This window comes from Tiliqua scincoides, chromosome 1, assembly GCF_035046505.1.
Source record: "Tiliqua scincoides isolate rTilSci1 chromosome 1, rTilSci1.hap2, whole genome shotgun sequence".
NCBI classification, from domain to species: Eukaryota; Metazoa; Chordata; class Lepidosauria; order Squamata; family Scincidae; genus Tiliqua; species Tiliqua scincoides.
The window spans coordinates 126,821,471-126,838,130 of NC_089821.1; the positions used below are offsets into that span (position 1 = coordinate 126,821,471).

General features: G+C 42.2%; 1 protein-coding gene across 1 annotated transcript in view; it reads left to right on the forward strand.

Moving 5' to 3' along the window:
- Positions 1 to 16,660, forward strand: part of MAP2 (microtubule associated protein 2) — a 119,283-nt gene that overhangs the window by 82,159 nt on the left and 20,464 nt on the right. The window contains exons 8-10 of the mRNA XM_066622038.1: positions 32 to 93; positions 12,993 to 13,146; positions 15,293 to 15,636. Coding sequence (XP_066478135.1) covers positions 32 to 93; positions 12,993 to 13,146; positions 15,293 to 15,636 — 560 coding nt within the window. The remainder of the gene's footprint in view (positions 1 to 31; positions 94 to 12,992; positions 13,147 to 15,292; positions 15,637 to 16,660) is intronic.

A 16,660-nucleotide genomic window follows, 5' to 3' on the forward strand; every position in this document is an offset into this window, starting at 1 on the left:
ACTGTATTTTTTTTAAATGTGTACCTAATAGCTGCTGGCAGTGAAACTAACCAGACTCCTGGAGTGTTTAAGCAAGCAAAAGAAAAACTTTCAGTGAGTAAAATTGTCTTCTTTCTTATTTATGTCTGCACCTTCCCTTTTGTGTTGGCTTTATGATGATTCATAAAAATATCTTTTAAAATCCATTTGCCATTTTTTAAACAAATGATTTATCTTAGTTCAGCTTCAGAATTAGCCAGAGATGGTTAAAACTTGCTAACTGTTGTGCAATCAAAAGTTGATGTATTGACAAATTATTTAGAAGCCGTTATGATTTACTAGGAATTTTTGTATATCGCTTTTCAAGAAAATGTAGTTTGCACAGCTCACAATCTTCAAAAGATGCAAAAGAGACACCAGCAAAGCCCCTGGAAAAACATCATGCTGTATTTGATTTTCAGTTTCCCTACTCTGGTGCAATCTTATGTAGGTACAACCCTACTCTGCTAAATATAAACGGTACTCTTTTCAAATATGAGTTTTCAGTGAGTTATCAGGCTGGGGAAAAACATGGCTGCAGTAATGGAGTGGTGTAACAAAATAAGATTGGGGAGACGGCATGATTCAGCCTGCCTTCTTGCACATATCTTTTATTGTAAAGAGTTGACCCCCACTTTATAAGTGAGTGAAGCAGGTGCATGAATAAATATCAGTAATGCTGCTGCTGATGTGGTTATCCCTGTTTTACATGTAGCTTTACCTTCTGCGTGTAGAATCATGGAAGGTATCAATAAGATCATCTAGTCAACCCCTTGCGTGTAGCCAGAAATCCTCCTAGAGCAGCAGGTGTCAAACCCTGGCCATCAGGCCAGTTCCAAAGCCTGCAAAAATCTATCCCTCTTGTGAGCAGCGCTTACTGTTGTGATGCAGCACTGCATCTGCTCTTGCCATCCGATCTGTACAGAAAATTGCTGTGGGCAGCCACGTCTGCCCAGAAAAACAATGGGGAAGGGTTTTTACATGCACAGCAGTCTGCGGTTTGGAGGCTGCTGTCCTGGAGCATCTTCAGCAGATGCCATCTCCATTTTGTAAGTTTTTAACAAAACTTTGGACGTGGATTGGAATTTGATTTCTAGTGTTTTTGTTCCTTTTCAGGTGGGGTAAATATATCTGAAATAAATTAAAATATAAAATAAATGTCTCCTTTTTCTTGTTCAGAAAAACACTTTTCATAGAAAGAGTTAAGGAGAGGGTATTTGCATATTTACCTGCTTGGCAGATGCTTTAAACCCATCAGCTGAAGTGACAGTTTTCAAGGAGCTAGCTAGCTAGCTTTTCCACTGACAATCTTGCCCAATATAAAGAGATGCTACATTAAGTGATAAGAAAGCTCTCTTTATGATGAATGAGAGTCATTTCATATAGCCAAGCAGTCATCTGTGATACACTGATAAAAACTGGGTTCTGGCTTGTAATTCAGTTGATGCTTACTTTGAAATGAATTCCAGTGGCCTCCATGAGTCCTATTTACAAGCAACTGTGATTGGGATGTTAGTTTCTTAAAAGTTCTTCACCCCCCACATTCAAAGCTCTGCCCAGTCTCCCATCACCTACATCCTCTGGATCTTTTTAACCCTGCCTTATAAATAATGCCTACCCCTTTCCTCCCCTGGTCTCCCTGGACTTGTCAAATCTGATCCTTATTCTTGCTGTTACAGACTAACACGGCAACTCTTCTGGAATTTATTCCCATTGCAGTGTTTCAGGTGCCCAAATTATCTTCTTTTTAAAATCCTTCTGCACATTTTGATTTTCTGCTGCTCTCCTGTTCCTCACTCTTGTTCTTTTAAAGAATACCAACAAGTATAATTTTGAAGCGGTATAGGTACCATGATTTGCTTATTCAGAATTACAGCTCTAGAATATGCTGATATTTTTACAAATATAAATCCATTTAAATGTTACTTCATTTGTAGCAATATTCTAGTAATGATCTAAATAAGAACTTATATGTGAATTTTAGTTTTTATCGGTTAAAAAAGCCTCATCTTTTTATGTCTTGTTGTTTAATTGGAAATAGCCAACAAAAATGCTAGCATTACACTTATGTTCACATAATTAGTATTGTAAATTTAGTTACATTATAAGTTCCTTGGGGATAAAAAGCACTGTTTCTTAAGCACTATGCAGAGTTTGGTACTTAAGATGTTAATGCCACAATCAATAACTGCATGATATTATTCACAGTGTTCTTAAATAAACCTTGCCCACCAGGACTTTAGCTATGAACTCATCCACAATTTTAAAGCCAGTTTGGTGGCCTATTTCTGTCAGCTCCTATGAATGATAAAGATAGTGTACTGACAAACTATTAAAAATATAGGCTGTATATACCTGGAGTGATAGTCTCTGCCCTGTAACACAGAGATCCCAGTTCAGGGATTTCTATGTTTATTTCATGATTCTACATACTAGCTAAAAGACTGATATGAATGCGTACTTCAGCATACAGTTCAATAACCATGTTCTATCTGGCAGCCTGCTGTGTTTGAATCAAAATTTGAATAATTCATAATTAATTGACAGAATTCACTGCCATAAGATGTGGTTATCATCACTGGCTTAGATTGCAGTGCTGTGCCCACTTACCTGGGAGTAATTCCCATGTATTTATTTAAATAATTTATATCCTGCTCTTCCCTTACCAAAGGCAGCTTACAAAATGTTAACAAAATACAATACAATAACAAAACTCGCAGGCCTTGGCACGTCTTTTTCTTTCCTTCCTACAGGGCAGGCAGATCTCAAGCCTACCTGGGAGGTGGGGGAGGGCCATTTACTACAATAGACATACATGGTATTGGACTTTTTGAAGGATTGAAAATGAGATTAGGCAACGACATGGAGGATAATCTATTGATATCTACCGTCAGTAGCTAAATGGAACAACCAAATTCAATGGCAGTGTACCTCTGAGTTGTTAGTGGGGTGGGGGAATGGGGGAAGCTGTTACCTTCATTCCTTGCCTGTGGACTTCCCAGAAGTATCTGGCAGTTGGAACAGGATGCTATACACCAGGGGTGCCCAAACCCCGGCCCTGGGGCCACTTGCAGCCCTCGAGGCCTCTCAATGCAGCCCTCAGGGAGCTCTCAAAATCCAATGAGCCTCTGGCCCTCTGGAGATTTGTTGGAGCCAGCACTGGCCCAACGCAACTGCTCTCAGCGTGAGGGCGACTGTTTGACCTCTTGCATGAGCTGTGGGATGAGGGCTGCTTCCACTGCTTGCTGTTTCACATCCATGATGCAGTAGCAGCAGAAATGGAAAGGCAAGGCCTTTTATAGGCCTTCGTGCAAGACCTTCATTCATTCATATAAGTTCATCTTTAATATAATCATTTATCTAAACGTATGTAAATTTATTCGAATTTGAAATGTAAATTAATTCTTTTTTTTCCTCGGCCCCCAGCACAGTGTCAGAGAGACGATGTGGCCCTCCTGCCAAAAACTTTGGACACCCCTGCTATACACCATGGAGTCTTGGCCTGGGCTGATATAGTAGTGTGTTGTCCACTGCTATGCATGTAGTGTGTTGTCCACTGCAGAGACAACACAGAGTGCAGAATGCAGAGTGCAGAGTGAGGACATATTAGCCCTGACCTTTAACATGATAGCAGCTTATGCATCTCATTATCAATAATAGTATTGAACCACAAAATGTATCATATTGTTCAGGAAACCTGAAGGGTCACTGTAAGAAAATCTCTTCTGGTTGTTCTGAGTTCCATATGCCTCTTCAGTATTTTGGTGCAAGCAGCACCTATTCTTTTTGTGACTCTGCCCCTTTTCCGTCTCGCTTACCATTAGGTCAGAAACAGCATGCTGCTTCTCAAGCCCCATCTTCCAGACACCCCCCACAATCTTCTACTGCAGTGGTTCTCAAACTGGTGGGTCACAACGCACCAGCTTGTGTAATGCGCGGCTTCTAAACAGTGAAAGTTCCAAGTGTGATTAAACGGAAGTGGAATTTCCGGTTTCGTTGCACATGGAACTTTCACTTTTTAGAAGCCACGGGCAGCCCTGCAAGCGCTTCGCAGGGCTCCCCGGACCCTGGGAGCATGTATGGTTTGTTAAAAAATAGCCCCCCCTTCCCCCCGTAGGGGCACAATCCTGGGGATCACTTTGCTGCCCCTACCCCTGCCCGTGCCAAGACTTACCCCGAGAGTAAATCTCCCGGGAAGTTTGAGAACCACTGCTCTACTGCTTCTGCCTTCTGTTGCGTTTTCTCGTATCTGTGCCTGGAGCTTCTGCTGTCGCACTTTACATTAGAGAAACTAAGAACTGCTGTCCAGTTTTGCTGACAGACTCTAATGTGATGAAGTATACCTCTTTCCTCTCCCTCACTCCTGGGATCTTTCAGTTTGTGTTCTGGATTTTATCATTTTTCTTGGAATGTGGCTATAAATTCCTGAATATCAGTACTCATGCCTAAGATGACGTGCCTAAGAAGTGTGCCCACCTTGAATGCCAAGTGTTTTGTAAAGCTGTGGTATATAGGAGTTTGAGTGACCTCCCTCATTTTGCAAGACAGCCTCCATTAAAATCTTAAGTGCAATTCAGTAGGTTCAAAACCCTGGAAGTAAATTTCAGGTGCTGTTGTGTGAATTTGGCTTTGCTATGCTACACATTCTGCTGCCTCTGATCAGCTTTTCATAAGGATTTTGCATTGACCTTCTAGCTGTTCTGCAACTAGCTTCCACCACTCCAGCTGCATTAGACAATGTTCAGTGCCTTCACTCTTGCCCAATATATAAATGCACAATGTCAAAACATACATGAAAAAACGAAAGCTTGGTTTAACTGTGGCTCTGGGCAGGCAAGAACTTGCCTGGGTGATGTTGCATGTTCCCAGAATCTTGTTTAAACTATGCGCTCAGTGGAGGTGCACATCAGCACACCAACAGACACCTAGCCGGGTTGACAGTGCACGGACAGGCAAGGTGTCTAGGATTCCCGGCTGTGCTTGGGCTGCTCCCCATCCTAGTGTGCACCCTTCCCTGCTAGCTTGACAGTTTGGGAGCCGTACACCCATGGCCCCCCTGGATCTGCCCCAGGGTCTACCAGTAGCCCTGCTTTTGCCACTTAACAGGCTACTTGCAAAATCTAGAGGAGTTCTTGCTATTGCTTGCTGATGCAAAAATATAAGCTGCTAGTGAGGAGATGATTAGTACAGCATTGGCCTTAGAGAGTCTAATGTTTAGCAAGAAATCACCACCTAATATACTGTTGTTCTTATATCACTTTTTGTCTTTTCTTTTGGCTATCATTTAAGGTTCTATCCTCCATCAACATTATCATGTTTTATTTTTTAAAAAAAGAGAGGCACAACACCCACAAACAATGGGATCACATAGGGTTCAGTAAGGCCCCATTATTCCTGAGCTTTTCCTTTGGTAGCTATGTACAGCTATGCACAAATCAAGAATGGAAAGGAAAAGAAGCTCGATTGAACCCTATGCCATCACTCCATCTATGACCAGAAGTGCTTGAATGGAAATTTAATGTGTTTTGGTTTTGTCTCTGCAAAAACATTGTATTTGAATTTGGGGAAAAATGCGCATTTAAAATGACTCAATGGATTAACAAAACAAAAAAACAAAAAAACACAGTGTGGTGAATTTCAAATCAGGGAGTTAATTGCAATGGACAACAATTTTGCTGAGTTTTCAAATATAACAATTTATTATTCTTCAGTTCATTTGTAGAAACTATTTTCCGCTTCTTTTTTTTCCTCCTCACCTATATTCTCAAATACTTTCATCATTATCAAATATCTGCAGATTCCTCTCAACAAAAGTCTTCATCTATCAAACCTGGCCTTGGCCCAGCTTAGGCATATGTCAGCTGCAGCCATACTTGAATTGGGCAGATCTAACCGCAGTGGTTCATGCTTTGGTAACCTCAACTCAGCTATTGTCATAAGCCTTATATGAGCCTCTCCTTGAGACTATCCAGAAACGGCAGCTGGTACAGAAGGTGTGGTGGCCAGGTTTGATTTTTTCGAATCACTGCTCTGGCAGCTGCACTGGCTGCTGGTTTATTTCCAAACACAATTCAAGCGCAATGTTGGTTTTGAGCTTTAAAGCCCTTTATAGTTTGAGACTGAAGTATCTAAAGGACTGCCTTCTTTCATATCATCCAGCTTATCTCTGAGGTTACCAGAGGAGACCCTGCTATGTCTACTATCTCTGACTGAAGCCAGGGTGACTGCCAGAAGGGGTTGGGACTTCTGTTTAGTGGCCCCTCAATTTTGTAATTCTTTGCCTTTCAAATTAAGATTAGCATTCTCCCTGTCAACCTTCCAGGCAGGGCTAAACATTTACTTTTTCCATTTAGTTTCCCCCCCCCCCAACCATTTATTGCTGTTTTAGTTGTTGCTCAGTAACTGTAAACTGGGTTGCTATGTTTTTATCATCTGATGCTGTTTTTATTGCTCTGCTGTTCTTATTGCTTTTATTCTTATTTTATTGTTATATATTGTTTTTCGTCACTGTGACTTTTTTCTTTTATTGTATTTTATTTTAATGAATGTTTTTTACTCTTTTTTGTTAGCCTTGGGCACCCCATTTTCATGGGAGGAAAAATGGTCTGTAAAGTTTTTAAATAAGTAAATAAAATCTGCATTCAGGAATTTTGTACTTGATGAAATTTTTGAGCCACCCACAAAAAAAAGAAATCGAATCAAAACACTAGATTTAGTAGTGTTTTTTTTCCCTTCAAAAACATAGCTTGCACAGCCCATTCCTAGAGGTGGGTGAAAATGTATTTATTTTTTCACGTATCCCAATGTTTTCCAAAGTTAGTAGTGCGGAAGCAGCATTATCTGCTTTTATTCCAAGGGGAATTTTTATAAATTATAAATATAATTGCTTTAAAAGTGTGCTAGGTCAGTGATATAGGTGGTATAGTGTCAGATGATACAGCTACATGCATGTAGAGGTGTTAGAGAATTTTTTTTTTTTTTTGCAGATTTTGGGGGGTTTTGTGTTTTTTTACCAAAATGAGAAGTGCAGAAATCAGTGTTACATGTTTTTATTTCGTTGTCACTGAAAAAGCCCACCTCTACCCATACCGCATCTAAATTAAGCCAGAATATTTGAAAGTTTAGCGCTAAGACTATTTTACAGTGTGCATATTCTTAAAAAAAAAAATTGCCTGCCATAATTTAACATATTATATTGTGGGCATAGTTTAAAATACACACTTTTATCAGTACTCCATCGCTTAGCATTTAGATCTTTAGTCTGTGTGGATACTGCATCATTTAAGGTAATGTTTGCTTTTAGTAGTAGGTTTTAGCATCTTGTCCTTGGCAAGAGGCTATAGCTCAGTAGCAGAGCACTTGCTTTGCATGCAGAAAGGCTTAGTCTTTGACACGACCTATAAAAAGACCTTCAGATAGTAAAGTTGGGAAGACCTCAGCCTGAGGCGTAGACAGCTAGTGACAGTCACAGTAGACAGACAGGTGCTAGATAGGAGAGCAGTTTGTCTTAGTATAAGGCAACTTCATACAGCATAAGCAGCGATGAAGAACCATGTTTGAAACCTGAAAAATAGCCACTTGATCATTATACATCTTACTTATTTAAGCAATACAACACCCTCACTTCCATGTGTGCTTTAGAATTTGCACACATGAAGATTCTCTTCTGTGAATTTGTGTTATGGTGTGTTTTCCATACTGCATGCATTTTCTGTTTGTCTCATTGTTCCGTTGTATTCTTCTGTTTATTTTCTCATGACTAGACTTCTTCTTTGTCAAAGATTCCTGCCTCAAAGGTTAGAGCAAAGTCATTGCTTCCTCCAAGACCCAGCTCAGCTTGCTCGCTAACTACTACTAAAAAAGCTGCTTTGCTGGATACAGACAGTTATTTTGCACGGCCCTCTTCATCGGGCCCAAGAGACTGCTTGCCATGTTCAAAAACAGATACTCAGGTAAGGTAGCATAGCTAGCATAGTGATTGATCAAAGGGATGCTAATCCCAGTATCTTTATACTCCTCCTACTTGCGGCTTAATGGTAAATTCTGCAATAACACCCTCTCCATAGCAACACCTTTATAGCCATACATCAGTCAGAACAATGGTTCCCAAACTGTGGGTCAAAAACCACCAGTGAGTTTTGACCCAGTTTTGTTGGTCTGTGAAACTGACAAGCTGATTGATAGCTGACAAGGCAAATGTATTGAGCTCTATGGAAATGAAGCAGCACACGCGCATTTATTCAGTAGTAGGAGAACACGCCTCAGTCTAATTTGAAGGGCAAGCCAAGGGGAATACAACAATGCCAGAATTCATCGTTCTGGCAGGTCCTGATTCAATGAATGCAAGTCCCAACAAACCCTCTAGAAGTCCTACCCTCCAAGCTGACAAGAAAGATAGGGCATTCAGCCCTATGGAAAGCAAAGCTGAGTCACACATGCATTTTTACTCATGAGTAGGTGATCCTACCTTAGCTTTTATTGAAGGTTAGGCAAAGGGGAAAGCAAGGCCACCAAAATGGTCCCTATCTAATGAATGTGGAAAAGGCAACAAATGCTTCAGAAGGCAGCAGGGTCTTGAGCAAGTGGTAAAGTGACATTTTTTAAAAGTCTCATAAAACTAGGTGGGTCCTATAGAGTGTCATTTTAAAAAATGGGTCCTGATGCTGAAAGGTGTGGGAACCACTGACTTAGCTTATGCAACAAAAGGTTAACCTTACTTTTCTTCAATTTTGCTCTGAAACTTGTTATAGCTCATTTATAGCCCAATCTAAACTAAATTCTCACACAGCAATGCAGCAGCACCAGTATTGACTACGCTGTATCCTGTGGGGGAATTTGGGCTGATAGAGGTCTCCTCAGGGTAAGGAGACATTTGTCCCCTTTCCTCTGGGTAAGCCCCAGCAGTCACAATAGGTCAACTTGGATCTGTGCCATCTGAGGGTCCAATCCTATCCAACTTTCCAGCACCAGTGCAACTACAGTGCAGCCCCTTGATAACAGAACAAGCATTCCCTTACTTTGAGAAGGCTTCTGTGACTGCCTCCCCACCACAGGAAGCAGTGCATGCCCCATTGGCACAGCTGCACCTGCACTGGAAAATTGGATAGGATTGGGCCCTAAATAACTGGCACAAGTCCAAGTTGAATTGTGCAGGCAGATAGAATATGGCATACACCAGCCCCTGTGGTTGCCCCCCCAGCCCATTTCACCCCTTCTCTGCCCTCTCCCTGCCCCTCTGCTGGACATACCTGGTCCAGCAGGAAGGGTCCAGTTTTTCTGCCAGCACATCAGATACAAGAGCTGTAGCAAAGCACTTCAAGGCATTTTTGTGACAATGTGAACCGAAGGAATGTGCATTCCACTGGCACATCCATCCATTTGGCTGCTAAAGATGTCGCTCATTTTATCCCAGACTCTTTGAGTAGGCTGTAGTTGTTTGAAATAAATGTATAAAAGTGGAAAGGTGGGATAAAAAGAACTCCCAGATACATATAGAATGCAGTATTATGCATGTTTACTCACAAGTAACAGCCCAGTCCTAACAAGGGCCTGCTCTGGAAGAACACGTTTTGCTGGCACATACTGTCATGAAAGTGCTGTAAAATGCTTTGTGACAGTGAAAGGCCCAAGTGCACCTGCAGCATGGCCAGAGCCTTCCTGCTGGCACCAGCGGTGGTTGAGAGGCCCGCTGAAGCAGGTATGTCTGGTTCAGGGGCAGGAGAGGGGGTTGTACAGGGTGGAACTGGGTGGCAACAGAGGATGGGGTGGGCAGATTGGGCCTGAGAGGGGGCAGGATCAGCAGCGCCAGTGCATGCCATATCCAAACTCCCTTCCCGAGCCCGATCCGCCTGCATGGATCAAAATGCACAAGCGATATTACTCGGACTGGTTCTGCCAGTGCAGGCTCTCGTTAGGATTGGGCCGTTACTTGTGAGTCGATAGTCATTTGACACTCAATTAATAAGCATGTATACTAATTGCTTATTATTTATAGAATCATAAATACTTATCATTGGAGTACTGAGTCTGAGGGCCCTATCCAACTCTCCAGGGCTGATGCAGCTATGCCAGTGGGACATGCGCTGCATCTTGTGATGGGGCAGTAGTCATGGAGGCCTCCTCAAGGTTCCCTTACCCCAAGGCTGCACCACAGCTGTCTCGATGCTGGAAAATTGGTTAGGATTGGGCCTTGAGTTAAGTACATCTATCCAGACTTCATTACCAATAGCAATAAAGGTCATCCAGATGGATCTGTTCCCCTAGGATAGCGATTTTCAACCCTTTTCATCTCATGGCACACTGTCGAATCACTAAAATTGTCAAGGCACACCATCAGTTTTCTAACAATTGACAAGGCACAATGTAACGCCAGCCGGAGGCTCACATCCCACAGTGGCCCTATATGACCCTCCTTCAAACTCCCATGGCACACCTGTGGACCATTAGCAGCACACCAATGTACTGCAACAGAGTGGTTGAAAATTTCTGCCTTGGGGGTGGCCGTGTTAGTCGGTTACAACAAAAACAATAAAAAGATGCTAGAAGACTGTTTTGTCTTGTAGATGGAACCGTGGGTGACATCAGTGCTGACTTGCCAGTCCCTGACCTCTGATATCAAACCATAATATTGTACATGAACCATATTAGATGCTGTATGACTGAGGAAGTCTTTCTAAAACAAAGGAAAGCAGCCTTTCATAAGAGGGTCATATATCCAGTTTTAAGAGATTACGTGTTCAAATTTCATTTCAAACCAGCTAATTTTTTTAAAAGAAACTTGGTATAGCTGATCTAAATTTTGTCAGATCTGTTGCTTTTTCAGTCTTTTGTTTTCATCTTCCATGTGTACAATTAACTTTGTTGAAAGGCATTCTAATAATAACAGGCATATTTGGTGTATATTGTGAGAGTTCCCTTGTGGATTTTGTGAAGTGTTTATATAATCTATATAGGAACAGATGCTGGATTTGCCCATTTCCAAATGGGCATCAGTTGTTACAAAGAGAGGTTTGACAAAGTGACTGAGAAAAGGCAATTTGCTGAGAACTTAGCTCCTAGAATATGTTATTCTGGGACAGTAGTTGCTTACCACAAATCTTTTCTTTATGTTCATGTTCAAGAGATAAATTACAAGCTGATAAGATTTGACAGTAAGAAAATGAGTCCCTGAACAATTAGGAATTCTGGCCAGGTCAAAGTTTATAGCTAAACTTAAGAAACAGATGGAAACAAGAGAAATTTAAAGGAGCAAAAATCCTGTTGAGAAATTTAGCCTCAGTTGGTTAATTCAAAATACTGTACAGCATGTGAATAATTAGCTTTTCAGGAGTCACATAATTTAATGTATGAAGCACGGTACAGCCCACCCTGCAGCCTGTTTCAAAGTTGAAATTAAAAGAAACCATGTTGGCCCTTGGATATAGTCTTTCTTCTTGTACGACTTCTAACTAGCCCTTTAACCAGACTGCAATGCAGCTGTCTCCCATTACTATCTTGGGCTTTGATGAAAATCCTAATTATCCATCCAGGCTAGGAAGAGGTGATACATTTTCAGAGTGCTGAAGGTAGAATAAAGAAGTACATTTGTTGCCTACTGTGTGTTCATCAAACTTATTACTGCCTTGGGCAAACAGGTTTTCTACTTTTTCAAAAACCTGCAAAACACATTTGACCAGCAGTGACAATCAATCAGAAGAAAAGTATTTGAAAAAGGCAATGATGCCTCTGTCATGACACTTTTAGTCCTCTTAAAAACAAGTCCAACTAAAGCCGACAAAGTTCATAAGTTGGAGTTGCTTTTACATTGGCTTCAAAAGGATAATACTTGATGAAATACGCCATTCTTTAGAATAATTTGTGGACTGCCTTATCCAGATAAAATGGCAATTCTGATTTCGGTGCTCAAGTACCCCTAATTCATCCCAGAGTGATTGGGATGAATCAGGGGCACTCACATAGCCCGGGGGTTGGGGTATGACATCTGTAGGGTGAGGGGATGGACGCCAGACCCAAAAACAGGACGATGACACTGAAGAAGACACTGCTAACCTTTTTTGGCACTTCATGCCAGTAGGAAATTTTTGACTTCCTTTATAAAATCCCCCAAGGGCCCTTCTTGGGTGCTGGCCATCCTCCCTTTTTATGGCAACCCTCTTTAGGACTTGGACACTTGGGGGAATCTAGATACCAACTAGTCCAGTTACCCAAAGATGGCCCTCCACACCCTGGCCAGGACTCGAAGAGAGTTTCCTATGTGGGGTGTTTTAGGGATCTCCCTTCACGCTCTTCCCCTCCTTGGCTGTTCCTCCCTCCTCTTATCCACCTGTCACCTCTGTCCAAACTGGCCTTCACCTCATTCCCTTCCTCCACTCCTGATTTGATCCTCACCCTTTGTTTTTGTCCACCTCTCTGCTTTCTCCTTTTTCCTGCCACCCCCACCAGGACTGCCAGCAACTGTGCTGCTGCTAATATCCCCCCCCCTCCCAGGCACCCAATGGTGACAGCATTGCCTCACCACCAGCCCTGCGGCAGCAGGCTGATCACACTTCTGGGACTGGCTCAGGAACCCTGGCAGGGAGGCAGACCCTACACCATGTGAGATATCTGAGATCTGTCACTGAGCTGTAATATATCTGTATCTTCAGATCAGAGAGATGTTTTGTTCAGGTACAAAAATACATAAGACTGAAGGTCATTATCAAATTGAAGCTAGTCATCTCCCTCTGAAGGTGTTATTTTGCCTTTTACTTATGTCTTTGCTGTAAGCAAAGTTAGGTCAATTATATATTCCTGTAAGTGAAATATTCCATTCCTTGGTACTTGGATGACTGAAAATCAAACTATCCAGGCTTGAGCTGATCTTGCTTGCCTTGACATACATTGAGGAAAACTGGTATAAAATTAAATAAAATCTTGGGAACTTTGCTTCACCATATCATGTTTCAAGCAAAAATATCTTCTGCTTTTGCTACTAGGATGGAGTAAGTAAGAGTCCAGAAAAGCGTTCCTCTCTACCAAGACCTTCTTCTATTCTACCCACCCGGAGGGGCCTATCAGGAGACAGAGAACGAGATGAGAATTCTTTCTCCCTGAACAGCACCGTCTCCCCATCAGTACGACGGACCACCAGTATGTTACTTTGCATCTTAGCTATTGTTTGCTATAGCTGCCGGTACATGTTCTTTGCCTTTCCAGTAAACATGCACTGGATCAGGATGCATATCTTATGGTGACTTAGGGTGCAATCCTAACCCACTTTCTAGCACAGATATAAGGGCAATGCAGCTCTGAAGTAAGGGAACAAACTTTCCCTTACTTTGAGGAGGCCCCCGTAAGTTCCACCCAACTTCAGGGTGCTGCACACGTCCCATTGACACAGCTATGCCAGTGCTGGAAAGCTGGTTAGGATTTGGGCCTAACTTCAAAAACTTTTCTTAGATCACGCATTAAAGTGACTTGGGCAAAACTTTTCTCACTGGCATTTGCAGTCCCAAATAAGAATTATGGTCAGTATGTTCTCAGAATGAACCCACTTTGCACAACTGTCCTGCTTGCTATACCTGAAAATACTTTGGCAAATACAGCTTACATCAAGCTTCCTTTTCCTAATATGCCTGATTTACGACTGTGCTATTTACTTCCTGTCTAAATGTGAAGATTCAGAAGACTGAAATATATGCCACCCCTTAATTTATCAGACTGTATCTAGCTGCTTGTCACCATGCCTTTTGTAGACTTCAGGCCTCGCTGTGGCTCATGAATCAAAGCTTTGCTTGTACTGTAGCAAGAATGTGTTATCACTCTCTTTTGTCTTAAATCTTGTCCTCCGTTTTTCCCTTTTCCAGATAACTTTTTCCTTTTACGTCACTTTTGGCAAGTCTGATAAAGCATTAAGGTCTGCCCATATCTCTATGAAGTTCCTGCTGATTCTGTTGGAATCTGTGGCTACACATAAGCAAGTAGAATGTGAAAGAGGGTGCAAGGATGGCTGAAGTGAATTTAAGAAAAAAAGAAAACATCTGCTGGCTCAGGCCACAGTCCCATCTAATTCAACACCCTATTTCCCCACAGTACCCCACCAGTTGCTCCTTGATAGCCCATAAGGAGAAGATAAAGGAATATCCCTCTCCCACCATTGTTCCCCTACAACTGATTTTCATATTACCCCTAAGCCTGGAGATAGCGTATAGTTATCATGACTAATAGCTGCACTTTCCATGAATGTGTTTAATCCCCTTTTTAAACTATCTAAGCTAGTGGTCATCGCCACATCCTGTGGAAGTGAATTCCATACATTAAGGATGTAATTAATATGTGAGTGAGTAGTTTATTTTTAGTGAACATTCAATCAGGTTCATCGAATGACCCCTGGTCCTAATGCTGAGGGAAAGACAGAAGTTCTTTCTATCCACTCTCAATCATATCCCCATTAGCTACCTTTTTCTCAAACTAAAAATCCCCAAACATTGTAGTTTGTGCTCACAAGGAAAGTGTTCCATCCTTCCATAATTTTTGTTCCCCCCTTCTGCAGAGGTGGGGTTGGCAGAAAAAAAAGGGTAGAAAGCAGGACACATTGCAAAGGCTGAACAGTTTGACACCCAACTTTGCTCTTCTGCTTTTCTTAACTGATTGCTCTTCTTCTCCCATCCTTGATTTCCATTTTCTGTTTTCCTACTTTTTATTCTTACAGTGCTGAGTCTTATTTTGGTTTTAAGGTTGTGGTCAGCGAATCTTCAGTTGTTCTTTGCATACTGCCTAGCTGTTGAAGACAACTTGATAAATATTATGTATTAAATTATCTGCTGAGATTGGATGTATGAGAAGAAGAAGTCTTTCAGTTGTGAAAAACCTGATTTAGAGATGATACTTGCTAAACAGCTGCAACTCCTCTAACCTGAAGGAGACATTAATTCAAAGGTAGAGCCATAGCTAAGAGAAGAGACAGAGGTAGCACAGTTCCGTAAAGGAATGCACATTGTGTCTACATTAAAGTTCAAGTCAACTGCAGCAGAGCTACTCTTCTATAACTTATTTTTTCTGAAATCCTTATCTACAAGTCATTTAAATTTAATTTAAGCTGTCTATTTTAAATTATTTTTTAAAGCCTTATCTTCTTTCATTTGGGAAGTTTCATGGTTGTTCATTTTGCCAATTCTGAAAACTTTAGAGAAGAATGAATCATCTTTCTATAAATTGTTGTTACACAACTGTTAGATGCCAGTGCTCCATGAATATATGGTATATTATCATGGATTAAAAATTGTTTTCAATACAGGATCAGAACCTATTCGAAGCCGAACGGGAAAGAGTGGCACATCAACCCCAACCACTCCAGGATCCACTGCCATCACCCCTGGGACTCCACCTAGCTATTCTTCTCGTACTCCTGGCACTCCTGGCACCCCTAGTTATTCTAGAACACCTCACACACCAGGCACTCCCAAATCTGCTATTCTAGTGCCCACCGAGAAAAAAGTTGCTATCATACGCACACCTCCAAAATCTCCAGCAACTCCAAAGCAACTACGGCTCATTAATCAACCTCTGCCTGATCTCAAGAATGTCCGGTCCAAAATCGGGTCAACAGACAACATCAAATATCAGCCTAAAGGGGGACAGGTAAGGCTTCCATTCTTATAATAAATGACGTTTGACACTTAACTGACAGACTTGTCAACAGCACTTGGGTAGCAATGCAATAATCAGTCAGTTAAATAGCTTCTGTACCCCAAAAAGCTGCATAGAATTTCACCAGGTATGGTTCTTTCTATCATTGTGGTTCCCCTTAGAATTTTCCCTTCTTTGCAATTCTGGATATGACAAGCTTACATCATAATCCTATCTTGTGCTGGAACAGGCAGGCCAGGAGGCCTACACTATATCCAGTGCAAGATTGGGGCCAACTGCGGCTCAGCCGGAGGCAAGGGGAAACTCTTCCCCTTACCCTCAGGTAAGCCACCACAGCCCCAATGAGTCTCCTTGGACCTGCACCACCTCAGGAGGTGACGAAAGTCCAAAGAGAGAGGAGCGACTTGGAGCCACTCTGCGCTGCTCGGGGAACAGGGTTGGGATCGAGCATAACTACTGAGTCCCAGACCACTTCCCACTCACCAACCCCCTGGAATGCCCTCCCCCCCCACCCTGGAACGCCTCCCTCCCACCTCCTCCTCGCCCTCCCCAGACCCCTGCGTCAGTTGAGCTCAGCCGATGCAACCTTACCTCTCCGTGTCAGTGGGGAGGATGGTTGCAGTCTCTGTGGGCCAGCGCGCATCCCTGCACAGGCCCAGCTGACACATGAGGTGCAAATGTGCGAACCTCCTGGGCTGACGCAAGGGATTTGCTCCAGCCCAGGGCACACTTAAGATTGTGCCCTTTCTTGGATAACTTCAGGTCTTTGGAGAATTCCAAAAAGGACTCGCCTTGATAAATCAATAAACTAGAGCAAATTCCAAGCAACTTGATCTGGTACAGAGAGAAGATGGAACTGGCCTGTCAAAGGCACTGCTTACTTGCTGAAATAACTTCTTCCCTCTTCTCACAGTCCCCAACAAGGAGTGTGAGGGCAAGAGGATGAGTGACGTGTGCAAATACGATAACTGGAAGTAGTACACAACACTGAGCCCCCATTAAATCTCTCCTCTAC